The 22520-nt window shown below is 40.8% G+C and overlaps 1 protein-coding gene across 3 annotated transcripts; it reads left to right on the forward strand.

Moving 5' to 3' along the window:
• The first annotated feature begins 845 nt into the window (after positions 1-845).
• Positions 846-22520, forward strand: pxylp1 (2-phosphoxylose phosphatase 1). Of its 3 annotated transcripts, none has more exons than XM_018684103.1 (6): positions 846-949; positions 3247-3393; positions 11429-11617; positions 13271-13397; positions 20210-20349; positions 20571-22520. In XM_018684103.1, the coding sequence occupies exons 2-6, from the start codon at positions 3312-3314 to the stop codon at positions 21596-21598; spliced, it is 1566 nt and encodes a 521-aa protein (XP_018539619.1). In that variant the 5' UTR covers positions 846-949; positions 3247-3311; the 3' UTR covers positions 21599-22520. The 3 variants fall into 3 exon arrangements, with proteins under 3 accessions (XP_018539619.1, XP_018539620.1, XP_018539621.1); XM_018684104.2 differs by having other exon boundaries at positions 3251-3393; XM_018684105.2 differs by lacking the exons at positions 846-949; positions 3247-3393 and adding an exon at positions 8400-8623.

Below are 22520 nucleotides of genomic sequence, written 5' to 3' on the forward strand. Positions count from 1 at the left end.
AACAAATGGAAACATAAAAGAATTGTGTTTTGTTTTAATTTGATATTATACACAGGATTTTCTGAAATTGATATTTTTGTTATCAGAAACAATACACCACTTCCAATAGTTAACAGAGAGGTGGCCTTGAAGGCAACATCTGCATTGCTGTGTGCAGTCCAGTAGATGGGGCAGTGAGGTTGGGATTTTGGCTGGGCTGACTGTCTTCAAACCAGCCAGCTAGACCCGCTGTTCCACAACTGTCAAGTTAGAAAGAGAAATCTAAAGTAAACTATACCGGAAAATAATGGATGTTGCTTTCAAGATAAAAGGGTATTGGCTCTAAGGTGCCCGTGTTCCACAAATAAAGCCTGACATCCTGCATCTATTGTTCATAGATTTCTGCTTAAATTGTATTCATCTCTATTTGCTACACTGTAAATTATCCTTCAACTGCTCCAGTGTTCAGTAAGTCTTTATGTTGTTTAAAACTATTTTTATTTTTTTCATTTTTTTTCATTATTTTTTTATATACTCCCCCAGACATGTTTATCAGGTGTAACGATTAGGATCTTACACCAAAGATTTTTAATTACAAGTATCAGTGAATGTACCATAAATAAAACATTTGCAGGATTATAGATTTTGATGTCCTGTGTTGCAGTTGAGGAGATTTATATCCCAAATTTTGTGTCCACGATAGCTGACGTAAAATTGGAGTTTAAATTAACATAGATGTTAAACTGTTTAAAAGAACAGCCATATAAATGTTGAACGTAATGAGAAAAACATAACAATATAGAAACTATTATTTTGAAAGCTACCACAGGACGTCTTGCTTTATATTATGCGTAACTTTACGCCGGTCTCTGCCACTCCGTTGGCGGTCGGTCGTACAGGAGAAACCGAAGCGGCGGATTCAAGTGTTTGACCCGGCTCTATGTGGCTCTGAGAGATCGAGTTCCAACGGGTAAGAAAAATGCAATAAATACTTTTTTGTAGAGTATTTTGGGTGTTCCGCCGTGCGCGTTTAATGTGTGTTCACTCGTCCACTGCAGCGAGCACTATTGTTGATGTGGCATTTTAATTTCTTGGCTCGGTTGCTTGCTCCGTGAATAGCAACACAAAGCGACACACGAACACGATAACTTGTTCCGAGTACTGCACATGGGAGCAACAAGTAGCGAAAAATAAAGTCACTACAAGTCTAGCGTTACATTTAAGTACACGACACTGGCAATAGATCCCTGTGTAGTGCTCCTCATAAACCAGTCAGTGGGATTGTTCAACCGGCATGCAAGATTAATGAATGTTAGGAGCTAGCTAACAGTTAGCTAACTAGTTAACCAGCTGAGTGGCAACTACACATTTTTGTTCATCTTAAAATTCTGGCAAGTCAGTTTAGCTTTGCTTATTGACAAACGCATACACCAGTGTTATACCAGTGATATAACAGAGTGTTTGAGTATTGATAGAACGCAGGCTTTAATTTGACTTTCAAACAAAATATAAAATAGCCCCTTTGAATAATCAAATATATCCCTGTTTATCCGACAGTGCTTCTCCACTGCCAAGGGTTTTAACAGCTAACAGGGACAGATGTGGATTAAAGTTGATATTTCATTTAAATAACTGTCCTTTTTTGAGTTACATACATGCCGAACCAACCAGTGGCCCCCCCATTCATCCAAGACATAAGAAATATTTGATTTTTTAAAACTTTTTACAGGTAAGTTGCACACCCGTGAACTCCCAGTATTTTGGCTGGAATTTGGTGTGACGCATCCTGAGGCTTCAGGTTAGTGTGTGCAGGCGCAGTGAAGTGGGTCAGGAGGAGCATATTCGTTGGTCCAGTTCTGCCCGAAGCATCGTTTTACTGTACCTTAGTTAGACGTAGGCTTGAGCAGGCCGGACTGGCAGTATTTTTAGACTGTCTAATGGTAGGGTTCATTGTGTAGGGCTACATTTACTGCAGTTTTAGTTTGTTCTTCCTCCCCTGTTTCCAGCCGTTTGGCCTTACACTGATTATGCATGGACTTGTATGACTGACTGGTCGGTTTATGATGGAAAATGGTGCAGACTGTCATGGTGCTGTACATGCATGTGACACTGGAAAGCTAAGAAAGATAATGTGAGTCAGTGTTAACAGTTTGATAGCATATTTTGATTTTGGTTAAATTATATTACCTGAGTGTGTGCTCTTGCTTGAAATCTTGAAATTTGAACCGTATGAAAGCACTCAGCTGCTCCAAGTATGTTGTTGATATTGTTACGTATATTGTTGTTGTTGATGCTTTGATGAAATGTTTTCTGTACCTGCAAAGTTTCAAAACCTACTGACAAAAAGTGCAAAAACGAGAACTACGTGGGAGAAGTTTCTCATAACATTAGCTAACTACAAATGGCACTATCACCACCACTGTCAGTTTTGCAATAAAGGCATGCTGCTTCTTTCACATTGACAAGGATTTAAATGAAGTGCATCCGGGAAGCTGTAGTTTTAGGCATGTTAGGTTACTGCTGCATTTAATGTGAATTGGCTCTGTCTGGCTACTTTATAACATCACTACTGCTGCCAATACATGTTTGACTGGTTGGATTGGTGCATCACTATAAATTTCCATTGGTGAACTTCTTAGGTAATTTTCCTGGTCCTGGTTTTAGTCAGATTGGTGGACGCAGTGTAAGCGCACCAGAAATATAATTTGTGTATGTACACCTCAGATTTTTAGCTTTGATTCCTTTTCTTAGGTCTGCTGCCATCTCTTTTGATATATTTGACTGCCCTCATCTATTCTCTGTCTGTAGAGGAGATATTTAGCAGATGTTTTCAAACACGAGATAAAGATACTGCACGAGGTGAAAGGGACAGGTCAGTGTCAGTATTTTAAAATCTTCAGGGAGTTAGTTATTGCTGTTCAGTGCACTAGTTAATGCATTCAGCAGGCAATGGAGGAGATTTTGCTGCAGTTTTCATTAGAAATTACACTCCATATTCTCTCCTAACTAAATGAAATCTGAACACACAGACATTGTACACTTGTCTTTGAATTAAAAAAAATTGAAATGCCAGGAACCCCCTGTGTTAGAGCAAGGGCTGTGTCTAATGAGCATTTTCACAAGTGAGCGTTATCAATTTTTGCTCATCATGAGCACCAGAGCCCCAAGATTCTTTGTTTATTCTGTCCAACAAAACAACTAAGATCATATTTTTTAAGGTAAATAAGGAAATTCTGTCCCATGAGCTCACTCACTCTTTGTTTCCAGACAGCTGGGATGGCCCGTGGTCTGGATGGCTGAGGGACAGGGTCACGGACCAATTACATGACAAGATGCTGGCTCGCAACCGCTTCCTCCTCCTGGTGGTGGTGGGCGGGGCAGCGTTGGCCATCATCAGTTTGAGCCTTCAGTTCTGTAAGTGCACTGTTTGTGTTTGTGCTCTACTGTTTTACATCAGTTCTCTGGAGCCTAAGTCTATGCTAAAATCATGCTCAGTCGAGCAGGTCTTGTGTGTTCATGTTCATACATGCATTTCCTCCAACTGATTTCCCATTCAAGAGGCCCTATTCATACCAAAACAAAGAGGAATCCTCTACAGACTTTCTATAAATATCCAGCACCAACAGCGTGCCTCTGGATGCTCTGAAAGCCTCAGAGAGTCCGCAGCAGCTCTCTCACATCTGCTGTGGAATGTCTAGATGTACAGAATTGTGTCTTTTCCCCATCAAGTCATTGTTTGGCACCTCCTGTAGGTATTGTCTAGACATTGTGCTATAGACAGCCACAGTGAATGCGAGGAAACCACAGCTCAGTAAAAGGAGATGATCTCCCCTGGACTGGATGTGATTTGCAAGCCTCAGAGACGTGATTGGAAAAACACTGGCTGACGAGGCAGGCGGGGCACGTGGTACAAATTGAAATTAGTATTTGGACAGAAAATGTGTAAGATTAAGCTACTTTGTGGTGTATTCCTGAAAAACCTAATGCAGTGGAAGTGTTTTGGGTGATCATATGCTTGTGTCTGGACAAGCATATAGGATTAGACTGGCATAAATCACCCCTGCACACACAGGATTATAGTGAAATTCACTGTGACAGAGCTGGGTATTTTAGACCGCATCTTTGCCAGAATTTTCTGAGCTGTTCCTCATCGTCTTTTTTTTTTTAGGATACTACGCCATCAAATGTGTAAGCTTTGGGATACTGACAGCGCTCAGCTCTTCTTCATCTCTCTTCTTCTGTTGCCTTAAATACCATAAGTGATCAGAATGTAATGTGTGAAAAAAGAAGATGAGTGCAAGTGGGCTATTACTTGTATTTATCTAATGTTTGCACTTTGTGACCCCCCCCCCACCATTACACACTTATATTTCCAGCCCTCACACCTTCCCTCCCTTCTTATCCAGATAATAATGTGTGAATAACCGTGTAAAAGGAGGTTATTATTAATGCCTCGCTTTCAAACTCACTCTCATCTCCTGCCCTGCAATCTTCTCCTTTTGTGAAACACTCAGAGGCAGCAAAAGACACTATGATGAGTGAAACCACCCCTCTGTGACTCCAGACATGTGGATATACGTGCCATACATGCCTGTCCTTGAGATTTGATAGTATCTTTTCGGCACTGAAACTGTACTTGATTAGGTGGTTTCTTAATTAAAGGACATTGTTTCTTGTGGGAATGTTCACTTTCAGAACTGCCCTCACTTTATTTTATTTTATTTTTTGATTGTACAGTTGAAGTAAAGCTACTGTCATCATTTATTCATCACACAAAGAGACGGATTTGAGCCATTATCCAGGAGAAGCAAGGGGGATGAAAGCATACAGGATTTCTCCTCATGCTTAATAGATGGTCAGCTTATGTTTTTGTTCCACTTTTCTACTATTCATCACTCCCAAATCATTTTACGTCGTCGTCCGCACTCTATTCCGGGTCTCTGTCTTACCCATCTTGCTTTTAAGAAAAGCCCGTCCACGTGTTTATTATTGTTTGTTGACCATTACCATGAAAGAATGAGTGATGGATGATGGTCAGTGGCAGAGTAAATGCCTCTCTCTGGCTCCAGGCAGCCTGAAATTAAAACGAGGATGGCTGTGGAGAGGACAACTGCAGCAGTGGGAATTAACATGGCTGAAACACAGGAAAAGTGAACTATTTTTGTTACGTTAACGAGTGAAGGGAAAAGTGAGGCAGAGCTTGATGGGAGTTAAGTGCTGCAGGAGAGTCGGTGATTCACAGTGAGAGGTGAATATCATGGGAGGATATGAAGTTAGAAATAGAAAGGCGGGTTGCCTGTGAGGAATGAGGTCTAAGCATGGTGCCAGAAAGAGAAATGGGATTTGGCATTTTTGAGGGAGAGGACATGTAAATGTTAACACTTATGGTCTATATGTACTTCATCTGAAAAGCTATTTGAAACTGTTTGACAGTTCAACAATAGTGAAAATTTCTCACCTAATTTTTTACGACATTTCCAAAACAATAATCCATCAGCAAGTGTTAGATAAGCAGAGCTCCAGGGACTTTGCAAATTATTTTCTCCACATTCCTCCCATTCCCATTTCCTACAATGTCCACCCTCACTGTTGAACTGGACCAATCATCTCTGTGCTGGCAGTGACAGAGATGGTATACTTTCAGAGAAGAGTTGGGTCTGAAACCAAAATCTGGATACATTTTTTAGCAACAGTAAGGACAGATATGCACCAACAGATATAACAGAACTGGAAACATGGCTACCTGAATGTTACTTATGAATCTAATATAAATATATTCTGTACACAGAATCAGTTGTGTAACAGCTACTTCTGTTTTTATAATTGCCTTGCTAGCATTAAAGTCTTGATCAGACTTCTGGGTAGACATGAACAGCTGTAGACTTGCACAAACACACAGTTGTGATCATGTGAACATGGACACATTTAACATATGTGCAGCAGAACATAATGGTAACCTCCTAACAGCAAGAAGAACTGCACAATAGCAAGGATCTGGTTTGCTTTTCTGCATGTGCAGTCGGCATGCTTGTAGTGTGGATGGTCCACAGGGGCACAAATTTTGGGCTAACCCCAGACGTCCACACAGAAGTCCAAACAGACGTGGGCAGATGACAGAATTAAACCATGAATTGGCCTTAAAACTGCCACGATTATTAACAGTCTGTAATCTTCCATTCTTTCAAAAGTACTGGAAAGAGTTGTGTGTCAGCAACTGTTGACCCACACATTTAATAATAATCCTTTTAATTCATTTTAGTCTGTTTTTCAGAGCCTGTCACTTCACAGCAGGTAATTTTTCTGGAGAAGTGCACAGCGAGTGGGCATGTTGATGACATTGTCTACTTCAGACCTGGTCTCCTGCATATTTTACCTGCAGGCGCTTCCCTTCACCTAAACCAAACAGAATATTTCCAGTAGGTGAGAACACGTCTCACATGGGCTGTCCCCGTCTGTGTGCAGCTGCATGCGTGAAAGCAAAAGCAGAGAGCGTCCAAACCTGATTCTCCAGTCATTGTCCACAGTTTATATGTGAAAATGGCTTCAGTATTTCAGCACCTGACTCCAGGGTGTGATGGAAAATAGTGGAATAGTGGAAAATACCTGGGGTGGACAGTATGTTTCCGTTTCTGTATATAAGCACTTCATGTCCTGAATGTGAATCTGTGCAGTTTTTTCCTGTTTTGTAAATGAAAGTGTTTAGTACCTTTCAAAACAACAACATAATGTATTTTGATGAGACTGAATTTCACTGTTAGCCAGCCAGCTCACTCCAAATGCATGACAAATAGCATTTAGAGTAGTGCTGAGAGTCTGACTTTACATAATGAAACTGCAAAGGGGAGCTGTTCAGTCCTCCCTGCCAACATTCCTACAGTGACTCTCTTCATCATGGATATTGCACAAAATACTATAGGACACTAATAAAATATTATAGATAAACATTAAAGGCAAACTGTGATGGAAGCTGTATTTTCCTAATGCAGAGTTGGATCAACTGTCAAACATAGAATTCTGAAGTATACGTCACTTATCTGACCTTACTTATCCTCTGCAAGATTGTGTTGGCTGAAACCTATCCCAGGATACATTTAGTTAGAGTTCCAGGCAAGTCGCCAGTGTATCATAGGAGAAACACACTGAGAGACAATCACAATATGAGTGCTGTTCAGGAAGCTTAAATATATAATTATACAATATTCAGTATAATTATTTAAGATGTTTAGCATGATTAATGTGGGATTGTCCTCCTGATGCTGTCAGTCATAACAAATTAATTTGCACACATTGTAGAGCTGATGATGCAGTAAGACAGTCACAAAAACAGCCCAATCAATGAGTTAGCTGTCAGTTTAATTTTGATTATGATGAGTTGGTATGAATGTGAAACAGTATGAAATAAATCAAAAATAATGTCAGATTTCACTCTGTATGAGCAGAAACTCCATATGACAGGATTCAGATCAGTATTTGGGGCAAACAGGAGCTTATCGGTACATCCCTATCTTTATTACCAAGCATTAGTGCTTAATTAAATGTGTTGTGGAGGATCCTAATCCGCGCTCGGACAAGGTTTGTGCCCATGTGGATTGTTTATAAAGCCACATAGTTTTCAGTTGTAAATAGTTTTGTTTTTGATTAGTTCCCTGTGAGCAAGAGGCAATTAGTGTGTTTCCATTTGTGACACATTTGACACAAAGGCCAAGGTCTGTTTTGATGGGCAGCTGCAAGCAGCCATGTCCACGTGCGTACATATAGTACTTAGTCTGAATCAATATTTGTTACACTTTTCCACAGGTCTGTGGTTACCACAGTGCTGCCAGTACAGAACACTTTGGAGTCAGGTACTGTAAGTGGGGGCACGCCTTGTTATTTTCAGGCCAAACCACATTCTGTGAGTACCTGTTCACCCCTTAATCACTGTGGTGCGATACCTGACACAAATTTGTTTGTGTGCATTTTTGAGGCAGAACACCCTCTTTGCCTTCAGGTAGAAGTCAGACTGCATCTGTGCATAGTGATGGGTTTACACCAACACAGAGGTGAGATTTACCAGGAACTTCTGTGTTTAGCTCTGTATTTGTTGGTAAGGATGGGTGCGTGTTTGTGTTTATATACATAGTGTTCAAGCATAAAGATGAAGAGATGTGTGACATTTCTCAGTGTCAAATCGAGGAGTCCCATTTGTTTCTGACAGCCTCCTGTTGCCTTTGCAGGATCTCATGTAGGGGGATGGAAAGTTGGAGACACATTCTAAGTCCTAAACTTTTTTTACTCCAGTCACATTTAGTGTGGGTGTATGAATTTGTGCTGTGAGTGTGTGTGTGTGCTACAGTATACTCTGTGTGCCATTGCTGTGTATGCAGTTGGTAGTGTTGGGCAGCCAGTTACAAAAGCCCCATTGTGTAGGCAACTGTGACTGAGCTCGCCTCCAAAAGTTTGGTTAGTTCAAACAGGCGTGTATGTAGACGGGGAGCTGGGAGGTGGGGGAGTAGGGTAGCAGTGTATGAGCCACAGAGCATAGAAGGGGCCAGGTTGTGGTACTGAATGAGCTCCACAGTGTGTGGCTGGACCTCAAGCTACTGAGCTGTCGTCAAAATGGTCTCTGCTGTCGCTGCGCACCTTCTATTCTTCATCATCAGTGGTGAGTTATTGCAGAAATCTTCATATAGAAAGTCATATCTCCTTTAATGAAGACTTAATAGCTTGTTAAGAAATAGAGAGGATCTTCTCATGGATTGGATCACTTATTTAACCTGAAAGATATCTTGCTGTGCAGTTCTAGGTATAGTTCCCCAGTGATAAATGATAAGTATAATTTGTTTGGACATTGGCTTATCCAGCTTTCATTGTGTCTGTTTTCTGACTGAGTTTTGTGCCCGCTTGATCCTGACTAGAGTTTTTTCATGAATTAGAATTTGAAGTTTGCTTTCTTCAGTCACTTGCTGAGAGACTGTTCTTTGTTGTTTTATGACTAGTCCCGGTTGAGATCATTTTGTCCTGTATTTATCTACTATACTTACTTACTTATACTATACAGCTTGTGCTTCAAGTGTGTAGGCTGTTGAGATAAAGTGATGCAATAACGTCTCACTGTTGAAGAGACAGAACTGAGGAACGACTGCAGAAGTGAATATCTATATCCTGTAGATGTAGGCAGCCTCAGACACAGCTGCTTTATACTTTACCCTGAACATTTCTGTCTCACAATTTCCAAAAAAATAAACCTAGTACATTTTGCAAATTCACTTGCATTTTGTGGTAGTTTTACTTAAACATTCATGAGGCCCCATGTAGGTTGATTGTGTAAGTAATGGACTCACTGTTTTTAGGCTGCAACTGCTTATTATTTTCATAATCTGTTAATCTGTTGATTATTTTATGGGGCTCTGAAAGGCCAGAAAATTGTGAAAAATGCCCATCACAGTTGCCTGAAGCACAAGGTGATGTCTTGGAATTTGGGTTTTGGTTGGACAAAACTAACTAAGATAGACAATTTAGAGACACATTTGCTAAAATCTTAGACAAGGAAAAACAGCAACACTGGAGAAACTGAAACCATCAATTGTTTAGCAACTTTGCTTGAAAAACAACAAGTAATTACAACTAACTAAATGCTCCTGTTCCAGATGAATCTGTTAATTATTTTTAGGGTTAACATTACATAAACGATCAACAACATAGCAATTTTGTACTACAAACATAACTGAATATTTTACACAAAATGCCTGCAACTCTGTGGCCTTTGTAAGCCCAACTCAGATGATTAAAAGTGGAAAACTGTATATGACTGTGAACAGTAGAGATAGACAGTGTGTAATACCATATGGACAATACTCTCACTGTCAGAGTAGGTGATTTAAGTTTGAGGGTTGTTAAAGCAATGAGAAACCATTAGCTCTTTGTGTTTTATGATCAGGCAGACTGAATGTCTGCTCTATGTGTGTGTGCGTGTGTGTGTGTGTGTGTATGTACGCGTGCTTGTGTGTGTGTGTGCGTGTGGGTGACATAAGTAGGATTTGGACATCCTTCTTGCCAAAGGGGCATATGGGTTCAGCTTCTTTTTCTTCAGAATTGGATATTAGTGAATGGGCTCTCCAGTTCCCACAACACCTCTACTCCTATTGGACCATTTCTCCCAAGGTTCACAGGTCACTGGTGTCCAGGCAACACACTGGTAACAGTGAGGGGTTTTGGGGGTATAGAGCTGTTGACATGGAGATGAACTACGGTTGCATTGGTTTACTTCATTGCAGGCTCTCTGTCACTGCCCTGTCAGTCTTTTTTTTTTTTTTTTTTTAACTTTTATGAGTTATTACCTGTATATATTTCTCAAATCTGTACATTCAGCAGGTTTTAGATTTATATTATATCATTTATATTATCAGTTGCTAAAATCACTCCTCTGTATTTTTAGCTCACAGTTAAGCTCTGAGGATGTCAGTGTTAGTCTGTCTGCCAATCAGTTTGAAATATTTTAACAGCTATTGGATGGATTGCCATGATATTTTGACACTCATTGTCTCCTCTCCATTGGTCATGTATCCTACTTATTATGCTAATTTTTTTACCCCCATATTGAACGATATTGATATATCAATCACAATATATCATCTCATTAGTTAATATAATTTATTAACAGTAATAAATAGAATAACAATTTCCAATGCAAACATGTGTTATCTGCCTTAACTAAACATTAAAAATTCACTTGTGTGGTAACTTCTCAAAAAAATGTAATGTAGGTTTTTGTCTCAGATTTCTTTGGCAGGGCCTTTTCTATACAGGTGCAAATTAGATATAGATATTACTCATATCCACGCTTCTTTTCAGTTGCAGCCCTCGTTTTCAGACACTCTGTGTGGTGGCTGGGAAAACTTTTCAGGTGATTGAAAAGATTTGTTGCGCTTCCATCTTTGTTGGTAATGCCCAGTGACATATATTGCAGACAGTCTTAATCTGGGCTTCGTCGCTTTCAAGGTAACCAAACCACTTCCATATAATCGACGTGGTGTGATCTTTCTTGTCAACAGTTTCCAATCCGGAGGATAATGTGAGTTCTTCACTCTCACTGTACATAGGAATTATTGTGTAGGTGTGGGCATAAGTTGTGCTTCTGTCTGTGCAGAAGTTGGACACTGTAGCTGGCACTGGACAAATCTACTTGATTTCTCTTTCTTCTTTCATCTTGAATGAGTATTATTTTGGGAAGACGTGGAAGAGGAGGTTATTGGGTTGGGGTTAGCACAAACACAACAAGCTAATCATGGATGAGTAGCTTTGATTTTATGAGGATTGTGGGTGCACATGCATGTTTGTGGAACCTGGTGCAAGAAGCATGCAGTGGGTTTACGTCTTGTTCTCCTTATTTTTCCACTTGGCCTTATCTCTTTATCCCTTCTCATTTTCTTTATGCCTCTCTCTCTTCTTTCACACTCTTTTTCTACAGTGAACCTGATCCCCACCACCCCCATAGTGGAGGAGCGTCCCTTCCAGGCTATAGACGGAGGGCTTGGGCTTGTTCTGGGGAAGAGCAGAAAAAGAGTGTTCCCAGTGCCTCATACCCAGGAGCCCAACCCCATATCTGAGGCCTACGGCTACTGCAACACTCCCAACCGTACCGAACAGGCCTGGGAGGGTGAGACCTGTACATCGATACATAAAATTTATCTATTCTAACTAAAGACTGCAAGCCTTTAGTTAGATGAATTAGTTACATCTGTGTTTCTGAAAGACTTACATCTGAGCTGATCTGAGACCAGCAATAGCCAATGAACTTACTAAGTCAGTTCTTTTCAATTTTGCAACAGCAAGAGTCACAGCATCACTGTTTCAGAGTATTAAAAACTAATTTACACCAGCTCTCCCACTGCCAGAAACAGCTGATTTGATTGGCAGTGTATAAATACTTAATATAGTAATAATGTCAGATTTAGTGTGTCAGGACTCAGGGGATGGGTTAATTGTACAAAAGTAATTTCCACTTGATTGCATCATCCATAATGCTGCAGTGCGCTCTCTCTACAGCTGAGCAGCACGGAGCCTTGTTTTTTCTCCTCTACTGAAAAGTCAGCACAGCCCGAGGCGACCATATGAATATCCTTCACCGCCCAAGACAAGTTGTACAAGCCACTGCTAATAGAACTTTGCTCTGTTTATCTCCGGGTGGCAGCTTTTTCTCCTGAGAACAAAATCCATTACTTCTGTTAGATTTAGATTAGAAGTTATTGAAAATCAATCACGAACAACTATTCCTTTAAGCTGGGTATATATTCCCTGTGACATGCTCATTTTCAAAGTGTCCTGGTCTCTCCTATACTCTTAATTTACTGTTAAAAACACACACACACACACACACTGTGCACTCACGGACATTGAGCAAATTTGTTTGATGTTTCTAGTGCCGCTGCTCAAGTGGCATGGCCTCAAGATTTGTTCAATTAATCTTTGCTTTTGTTCTTCTACTCTTGGGTGATCTCTGTAATTATGTACTTTTTATAGTTAATGACCAGAATCAAACTGTAGACACAACACTGACATATTGTCACATTTTCAGCTTTTATAGCCAACCTGTTAGAAAACATTCGATTTTTTGCACTTTGAGCAGAGAACAGAGAAACATCAGTATTCATTTGGATTCATGATTCTGTCCACCTGATGAACTTAAGTCCAACATTTACCTCTTCACTCTGATGTGGTCTCCATCAACCCCTGAGAAAAATATGTGTGTCTTTATCAGCTAAATCCTCCACTGTGTTTACCAGCTAATTGTTGGTATGTTTGTCTACTGTTTGGTGCTGAGCAGGTAGTCTATATTGGGGTTGAAAGTGACACTGATGAGGGTGATAAGGAAAATCTCTGTAGAGATCAGGGGAACTGCAGAGTTTGGTGATGATAAACAGCAGTCTTATTAATATGATTGAGTTTTTACATGTAAGAACTATCATGGAAAGGCTGTTTGATTTGATTCTAATGGTTGATGGACGACCACAAAGGATTTGTGGCTTTGCTAAAGGAAGAAGCACAGGATCTCACATTCTGCTTTATGCTACATGTAAATCAGCATCTCTTAGTTTTATTCATCAAGTTCACTGTTAGCAGATTTTATCACATACCTTTATGACATTAGTAATCTAGTGTCTAACTGAGGGAGATAGAGGTTGATCAATTACTGTAACATTTTCCGATCACACACTCTGCATTTTGTATTAGACACCTCTAACACGCTCTCTTCATTAAAAATGCGTAGTAGTAGTTTTATATGAATGTTGATGAAAGTCTCCTCTGACAGGTCACAGTCCTGCCGACTACAAGCTACTCTCTGTCCAGGTGATGATTCGCCATGGAGACCGTTACCCACTCTACTCCATCCCCAAGACCAAACGACCTGCCATTGACTGCACCTTGTCCACTAACAGGTACACACACCCATTGTGAAGCTTATAGCATTGAATTTTTGTGTGATATGTTAGCAGAATTTCATTTTACTTATAAGTTCGTCCCACCAAGTCATGTGATGCAAATGAGCCACAGTTAGCCTTTAAGCTGATTTTACCCTGAAATGGAATCATAAAAAAATCGTCTATACATACATCAGTGAGCGAAAACAGTATGAACATGGATGAACTGTTGATGGGGGTGATGTCCTAGAAATCTAATCTGCTGCTAATGTATATAATTATATTTTAACACGTTGAGTGTGGTTTGTCCTATTATGCTTCAGTTAAATAATACTGTGAACATGAGAATCAAAGAAAGAAGATTAATGGCTTAACAAAAAGCATTCTTATGTTTTTCATTGGATCCTAGGGTGTGAAGATAAAAGCTTAATGCCCACAGTTTTAATTAAACCAGGTCAGAGTAAAGGGCACAAAATGCTGACGGGATTTAAGCTGGATTCACAAGCAGAGTCCCAGCCACCTCTGTCTAACGCCTAACAAGGAGATGGGTTGGAAAGTCAGACAGATTGAAGTTCCAAATACTGCAACAGCTTTTGAGATCCACCTATTAAAACTTCTTGCTTGTTAGTAAATGAGCTTAGTGTGTTTAAGACAAAGTAGCTCTGGGTGATTTTTTTCCTGTGGTATTTTATAAGGGTTACAGGAAACAGTAATTATTAGTTTTTACATTTGAAAAAAAAAAAAAAAAACAGGCTTCAAACTCACAAAAACCCTAGCAGCAGATGCACATTCACAGTCCCTTGGTTTCACAGTGTCATTGTGTGTGACAGTGATAGCGGGTGCATTTGGTTTGCTACATCTGTTCTGCTGTGCTTTGGTGCAGATGAATACACACACATAAACACAAACACATTTACATGTGCATGAAGTCTGTTGAGGCAGAGTTGACGATTTGAGCGACATCCTCACTGAGCAGCTCTGGCAAAGCAGAACTGTTGCTGCTGCACAATGCCCCTTCAGAAATGTAGGTGGAAAATATACACATGCACAAATTAATATTGTTGTCTTTTTTATTCATTATGCTTCATTCTCTCTTCTGTATCTGTCTTTTCTTTACTGTTAGCATTATGTCTCTCCTCACATTGACTGTGCTCCTCTTTCAGAGAGCTAGGTGAGAATTCCTGATAGGAAGGAATTAAAAACCAGCCTGCCTCTGTACTTCAGCTTCAGAAGTCTGAAATCAGCACTCTCACACACAGTTTCTATGTTTATATATTATAAACTTTAAATTTATGTCAAGGCTGCATGTGGATACACGTGTTATGATAAAATCTGACAACTTTTCAATCCACAAAATGTAGTTTGGACAGATGGTTTTGATGTGTGCACCCACATCCTGTTGGATGATTTATTTAGACCTTGCGGTCAATAAATTCCCTGTGACCAATCCCCTTTTTGGGTTGTGTACCTGAGTTCAGATTTAGCCAACAAATTAATTTTGCATGAGGCTTTCACTGCAGCCACACCAGCTTTGCACATCTGAACAGAATGTGCTCGCTGTAATCTTAAGAGCTGGCACAGTGTACACTCAGTTGCATTACAGATTGATATGATGTAGTTGATCTGCCATGTACATTTGATTATTAGATATTTTCAATACCCTTGATCTTTGAACTGGAGCTGAAAGTAGGCCATCCTGCACACAAGCCTCTTATGATGGAGGTTTGGATGTTTGAATTTCAGCCTTTTTATTTGTGTGTGTGTATGTACTGAGAAACTAAGAGGAAAAAAAACACTGATGAGCCCTTGAGCAAGCACCTCTTAATCTGCAGGAGGCCACCATGTAACCAACTGTTGTAGCCTGCGGCTGTGGCACTCAGCTCCCAAATGCAATACTTTGTGTTTGTGTGTGAAGCAGAGTCATGTTGCAAACACTATTTCTCTGTCTCTGTGGCAAAGAATAAAATTACATCCATAACAAATTAGTTGTTAATGTGGTGCCTTCTAATATACTCTCCTCAGAGTGTTGTATTGCCATAATAGTATGAAACCAACTGTATGGTATCTACCACACAAATATGTAATGCCAGGCATAATGATCATCCTTTTGTTACAGCAATGACAGAACAGTCAGCATTCACCCAACATCGTGATTTATAATAAGCAAACAGGAAGCAGAGAGGGCATGGGCAACTTCATCATTTAGGGACCTCTAAACTCTATCAGGACAAAGAGTCTGCATCCATGCTGGCACCTCTGTGAGGCTGTACTTAGAGAGGTGCTTTGAGTTAACTGTCAACATACGGATGTTTACCACGTTCACTGTCCTAAGGGTTTTTCCATGGGCTGGGGTCGTTTGAATTTAGCCACGCCTTGCCAAGCCAAGCCATAATGACATGTTTCCATGACCGCCTCATAGCTGGGGTGGGGTGGGGGGGGGTTGGGGTAGCTGCTTCACACTGCTGTGGTCCCAGGGCCCACCCGTGCCGGTCTCCTCTTTGTCTGTACAGCTTTGTATGTGGCTGTGCCACTGATATGAGAAGATTTAGTTTTTAAGACTCTATGTTCAGCTCTCAGTACTTTAGCTGTGTCTCTCAATCTCTGTGATTTGAAGTTCTTGCGTGTACTTTCAGATATCTTCCTAATTAATTTTTCTCTGATTGCTCTGAGCTGTATTGGGGCTATGGTAAATGTGTTAGTCACCAAATTAGTAGAGCTTGGCTAGCGTTGTTATTCTGCAATAAAAACAGGTCTAATCAGCCAGATGCAGACATATTCTGCACTGTTTAGTCAGTGGATCAGTTTTAAGTAATACAGGAAGGAACAGTACAAACCACAGGGAGATGAAAAGAGCTACAGGTGACAGTCTCTTACTGTGGTTTGTGACAAGCAGATCTCCAACATGGCATCAAGGTTTAACTGCTTTACCTCACTGTGCAGTACAGTTTAGCTGGTACATCATCATAATCCAGAATACTAGACAAACTTATATTTTATTATGATATGTTAGATATACTTTATAAGCCTATTCAGAAGTTGTTGAACCATTTCACTCAAAACCACAAATGTGAAACTTGCAGTGACACTACAGGGTAAGTCTGGTATCACTGAAGTCATTAGGATTCATTCTCTGGGCACCATGAATGTCTGTGCAAAAGTTTGTGTCAGTCCATTAAGTAGATGTGGAGATATTTGACAGGTTAACTGAAAACACTGACCAGCTGTTGGCACTACATGAAAAGTCAGGGGTCTATCTTGGAGCCATTATCTGTACCTAATTTAACTGTCAGACCAACATTGCCATCTGTACAGATGCGTCGCTAGCATGGATAATACACAGTTATATGTCTTGTATTTTACATTACATTTTATATTCTCAGATTTACATTATTTGGCAATAAATTTGGTAACATGTACATATCATCTTGATGTGTCTATCTGGTGCATCTTTATTCTGCATGGTTACTCAGCAGCCAATGACAATATTTTATAGGACAAAGAGCACAGTGGTATAAGTACATTGCTCCTCTTATGATGTTCAGAATTGTTAAGATGTTCACCATCCCACACACACTGCCAAAGAAGTTCAACATCTACCACACACCCCCTGATAAGCTGACAACACACTGGTTTTCTACACTTGCTGAACTGACTGATGAACACCACCCTTCAACTAGAAAAGAGGAAGTAAGCAGTGAAATATGGTCAAACTTGGTGTGATCTGAGAGTGGACTGAAAATAGAATTATGTGGCTTGTTCTTATTTAATGGGGAATAAAAATTCCACATCTTGTATTCACTAAACAGCAGCAATTTACTCCATTATTCCACTGGGTACAGTTAAGAATTATAGGTGGAATTAAGCTGTTCTTGTTTACATATTGTTTACATATGTTTTCAGTATTATGTCCAGTGCACTCCAGCCCTGAACATTTTCCAAATCATATCAAGTTCGAATTATGTTTCAGAACAATTCACCCATATTTGTCATGATTCCAGATCTTTTGTAATAATCAACTTAATCAACTTTAATTTCCACCTTTATGATGTCGTGTCTGCTATCCCTCCTCCCCTCATTTCCCCTTCTGTTTGGGCTGAGCTTGTGTTGTGCATTTACTTTTTTTTAAATGTAGAGTTTAAACAAGGTCAAACACAAGAAAGCAGGCAAACACATTGTTGGTAGAGAGTTTGAAAGCTCTTAAAAGGTTGATGCTGCTGAGATACCACAGTGAGGCTGCATGGGTTCAGCACCCAGCAAAGTGTGTTTGGATTATTTGCAGTTGAAATGTGCCTCATTGTGCCGGCAGATGGAACATTAAAAGCCTATTTTGTATTTCTGAGTCCTGGTAATAATGTAGGTATGTCTGTTTTTATTTAGACCAGGGTGTAATTACAGGGATCTCAACTAGCATATGCCCTGGGCTGGATCCTTACAGAGAGCTTAGTTGTGTGTGTGTGTGTGTGTGTGTGTGTGTGCGCGCTGGCACCAGCTTGCCGACCCACTGTCTCCGTCTGCGGTTAACTGAGCTCTCTTCAGCAGGGCACATCCCCTCTCTCTTTCCTCTTCTACCAATTCAATCTTTGACGAGGTTTTTTCCCTCCTCCAACAATCATCCCATTTACTGTCTAGCTTTCTCCACCAGTTTAGAGCGCACCATCTCATTTTCAACACCCTCATTTATCCTACCTCTTTTTCCTCATCTCTCCATCCCTCCCTCACTCCTCACTAATCTCTTTCCCTGTCCTTCCCAGTGATAATAATCCCTGCCTAATGTAATTGGGCTCTGTAATCTTTGGTTAGCAACAATCAGCCTAATAGGCAGCTTGGCTGGCTCTTTGTCCACACTAGTGTCCTCGTCCGCTGACATCCAGCCTCCCAGCGTAGCCAATTAAATCTAGATTGTCCCAAACTCCCCTCAGCAAGCTGATCTGCTGATGACAGAGCAGAATGGAGCACTGGTGGGCACAATATTTCACTCACTTCACCATTCCTGTGTGCTTATGTGCCTTGTGGTGCATATACTATTATATAAGTGAAAATTAGTGCGATAATGCAGAGATAGGCGGGTGGATAGATGGTGACAACAGATGCTGATGCAATGTGACAACAAAAGGAAACAATGTTCTTAAAAATAAAAAAATAGGCTACAGATCTGTAATCAGAGTAGTGCTTTGAAGCTTTTATTTGGCAAAAAAAGGATGTAGTAAAAAATGAAGGCGTAGCTCTTCATAATATAGCTGCTGGCTGGAGATGCCAGCTTGTGTTTACTGTGCTCAGTCTGTAACAACAATCACAAGCGTGATTTAAGGGTAATGACAGAGGGTCGTTTTTTATGCCGTGTTCCTGAACCAGTCCATGATCACTATGGAAACAGTGTGTGTGTGTGTGTGTGTGTGTGTGTGCGTGCTCGCCTTTAATCTGAGCTGCAGCTCCCGCAGATATTAAACTGTAATCTTCAATCATCTCTAATCTATTAGATCACTGACTGCTCCTCTTGCTGCCCTCAACCCTGCGTGTCAGCGTGTGTATGTGTTTGTGCTCGCACATGTGTTTATATAAGTGTGTGTCCCAAGGCAACAAATTCTTTCATCTTTTTATATCTCCATCTTCCCACCCACACATATTGAACAGTGTTGCAGCTCAGCAGTGTTAGAGAGACACCTGGTGGTAGAGTATACCTCATGTAATTATATACTGAGCATGTAGATATCCTACTTTATATACAATCATTATGTTTTATGTATATTATCAGCTAATAAAAAGTTGAATTTTCAGTTTGCTTAACAGCTGTTGGTACAACCACTGTGTTTCTACTGTAAGTCAGACTGCAGAACTCTCATATTGGTTCCAGATGAATGCATTTTTACACAGAGCAAGGACTGTGGATATTATACGCATCACTTACACTGAAATTGGTTTAGGAAGGGAATTTATCAGGGCCAGGATGACGAGGAGCAATTACAGCGACCAATAACTCATTCAGTGTAGGACCTGTCCTTATGATTTTATGGTCTAAAAAAATCGTGGAAACTAGTGTAAGATGTGAATGTTCCCAGAGCACAAGTGACGCCCTCAGATTGCTTGTTTTTTGCTTGTTATATATAGGAAAAGCAGAAGATTTTCAAATTTGGCAATCTGAAGCCAGAATATTTTCTCCTTGACAAATGATAAATTGTCAGAATTATGTTGATAAATTAGAAATTTTCTAACCCATAAATCATCTCCTTGTTCTGCACAAATCTTATATACGAAGAATCCACAAAGTACATAATTTGCCAAGGTGATTGGCTGCAGTTCGTTTTCTTGACTACTATGATACAGTGTTTTAAAGCAGAGACACTTTTATTGGCTCTTCATTCTATCCAGCATATTCCTCAAAATATTATTTGTTTGTTGCCAATAGGTCAGACATACAGGCTTTAATCCTCAGGGACAGTGAGACGGTTGCTGTTACCTCTTCTCAGTTGTAGCTGTGGATTTAACTGGAAGCTGTGGAGTGTCAGTGTGTGGAACTGTTACTGTATCCTCTGTTTTAAATGCAGATGTTTTCCTCTGTGTGGTGCATTATTTGGCATAATGGCAGGGTTTGAAGTGGACTATTCTGCTTATATCACAGAGACACAGTATAAATATTGTTTAGGTGACACTATCTTTGTCTGCACTGTAATAAACCTTCTTATTCCAACAAACTGGAGAAGCTTAAGTCAGAACAGTAGAAATAAGCGATGCTGAGTATGAATTTAAAACAAAGCTGTGCGGTTATCTGAATGTAATGTGCACCCTTGTTTCAAGTCTGTCTCTTATCTATTGTCATCCCTCTCCACCTTCAGGAGTCCTTCCCACCCCCTGCTGAACTCTTTCATCAGTCATATGGCCCAGGGAGGACGTGGCCACTGGGAGTCACCACTTGGCTCTGTTCCACGTCTGCCCAACCACAATGTCTGTGAGATGGGAGAACTCACACAGACAGGTAGGCCAGGAAGATCTCACTACCAAGACCAGGCATTTTTCTTCTAATCTCAACAACCAAAACTTGACTCATAGACCAATAGTTGGTGTACAGTCAGCCTTAGAGGTTGATTTAGTGTCCTCCTTTTTGGAAAGTTCTTTGCCCTCTGTCCTCCTTGACAGTCGTTGTATTAATCAGGTATAACTATCACTCAAACTTTCATCTTGTCTCTCTTTTTCCAGGTGTGGTGCAGCACCTACGCAACGGGCAGCTCCTTCACCAAGCCTACAAGCGTCACAATCTCCTCCCCTCCAGTTGGTCGCCCCGCCAGCTGTGGGTGGAGACCACAGGCAAGAGCCGGACTCTCCAGAGCGGACTGGCCTTCCTCTACGGCTTCCTCCCGGACTTTGATTGGACGAAGCTGACAGTGCGTCACCAGTGGAGCACACTGTTCTGCGGCTCGGCCTGCGACTGCCCCGCCAGGAACAGGTACCTGGAGGAGGAGCAGAGGAGGCAGTATCGGCTTCGAGTGGCTGATACCGAGCTGGAGAGGACTTACGTGGACATGGCACGGACTTTGGGTATGCTTACCCGCCAGCTCAGAGCTGCAAACCCCATAGACTCCCTGCTGTGCCACCTGTGTCACGGTCTGTCTTTCCCATGCATTCCCATGGGAGATAGTGGCACTGGTGGATGTCTGACAATGTCGCAGTTTGCCGTGATTCGTCGGCAGCAGCTAGATGATGAGGTGGATCGGAGAAGAGTGGGACTGTATCATAAATACGCTATCCTGGCCATGTACCCCTACCTCAACCGAACAGCTGCTAAGATGGAACGTGTTGCTAAGAGCAGTGAAGCTGGTCGCCAGCCTCGAGCAGGCGGCGAGGAGGTCTTCACCCTCTCTTCAGCTCATGACGTCACCATGGCCCCATTGCTGAGTGCTCTGGGACTGGAGGAGGCCAGGTTCCCACGTTTTGCAGCAAGAGTGGTGTTTGAACTGTGGAAGAGTCCCACAACAACTCAAGGTCAGCTGAAGAAGAGAGCTGGCAAAGGTGACAAGTCGAAAGCAAAAGATGGGGAAGTGTTCATCAGGGTGCTGTACAACGGCGAGGACGTGACATTTCATACCACCTTCTGTCGCTCCCACGACCGCCATGCCAGCCAGCCCCTCTGCCCTCTGAAGAACTTCCTGTCTTTTGTCAGGAGAGACATGTTCAGTGTTGTCAACGCCACTTCCTACCAGGGGGCCTGCTACAGACGCCCTGGTTGACAGTTGGACAGATGGAGACGAGGGTGAATGAGGAAGGACGCAGAATTGGCAGTACTTTGAAGTACAACAAAACAACAAACAACAAAAGTACAACAATTGGTTGTACTTTTGTTGTTTTTTAGTTTTACACTTTTGAAGATGGTGCACTTTTATGCTGCTCATAGTGTCTTAAAATTCCACATATTTTTAAATGTAGTCTTTAACATTCATGAACACAAAGGGAGTGGCAAACATGCATAATACTGTACATCATATCTTGGTTGGAGGTCTTCAGTTTCTAACCTTTCTACAAACTTATTCAGTTTCTTTCTTGAATATTGTATGTTTTCACAAGTTAATCTACAAGAGATAAACAGTTCAAGGGGAGTTGTACGGCACTTAGCCACTTTATTCCTACATTCCATAATACCATGGAATTGTATAATTCCAGTGTTCCTAAATGCCTGCAGGAAAAAAGGGCATATCAAAGCTGGAAATGCTGTGCTGGATTTAACATTCTTGAGAAATATTTTGTGTATAATAATCTTTTCAATGAAAATACACTTTAGGCTAATTTGGGCCACAGTACTCATTATGACAAACTCAGTCGTTATTTAGCATTTCCTTGAGTTTTAATGTTTATTCATTGGAGTAGCTGTGACTTTAACGGTAAGATTTATTTCTACTTATTGATGTGGACCTTTTTTTTCTTTGCTTTATTAAAATTGACTGCGGTACACTGAAACAGTTTTTTTCCCCTTATTACTTTACAACTACAGGGCATATAGGGTATATATATTAATTGCTGATATAGCAGGTCACATTCCACTTTTTGGTTTTGCTTGAAGGTTTTGCTAATTTTAATGTATGGTTCATTCTGAATAGACATTTATACTGTAAAGCACATATGGAGTAAAATAAATGCTCTCATGTTTTCACTGTA

Source organism: Lates calcarifer, linkage group LG21 (genome assembly GCF_001640805.2).
Source record: "Lates calcarifer isolate ASB-BC8 linkage group LG21, TLL_Latcal_v3, whole genome shotgun sequence".
Taxonomy (NCBI): Eukaryota; Metazoa; Chordata; class Actinopteri; family Centropomidae; genus Lates; species Lates calcarifer.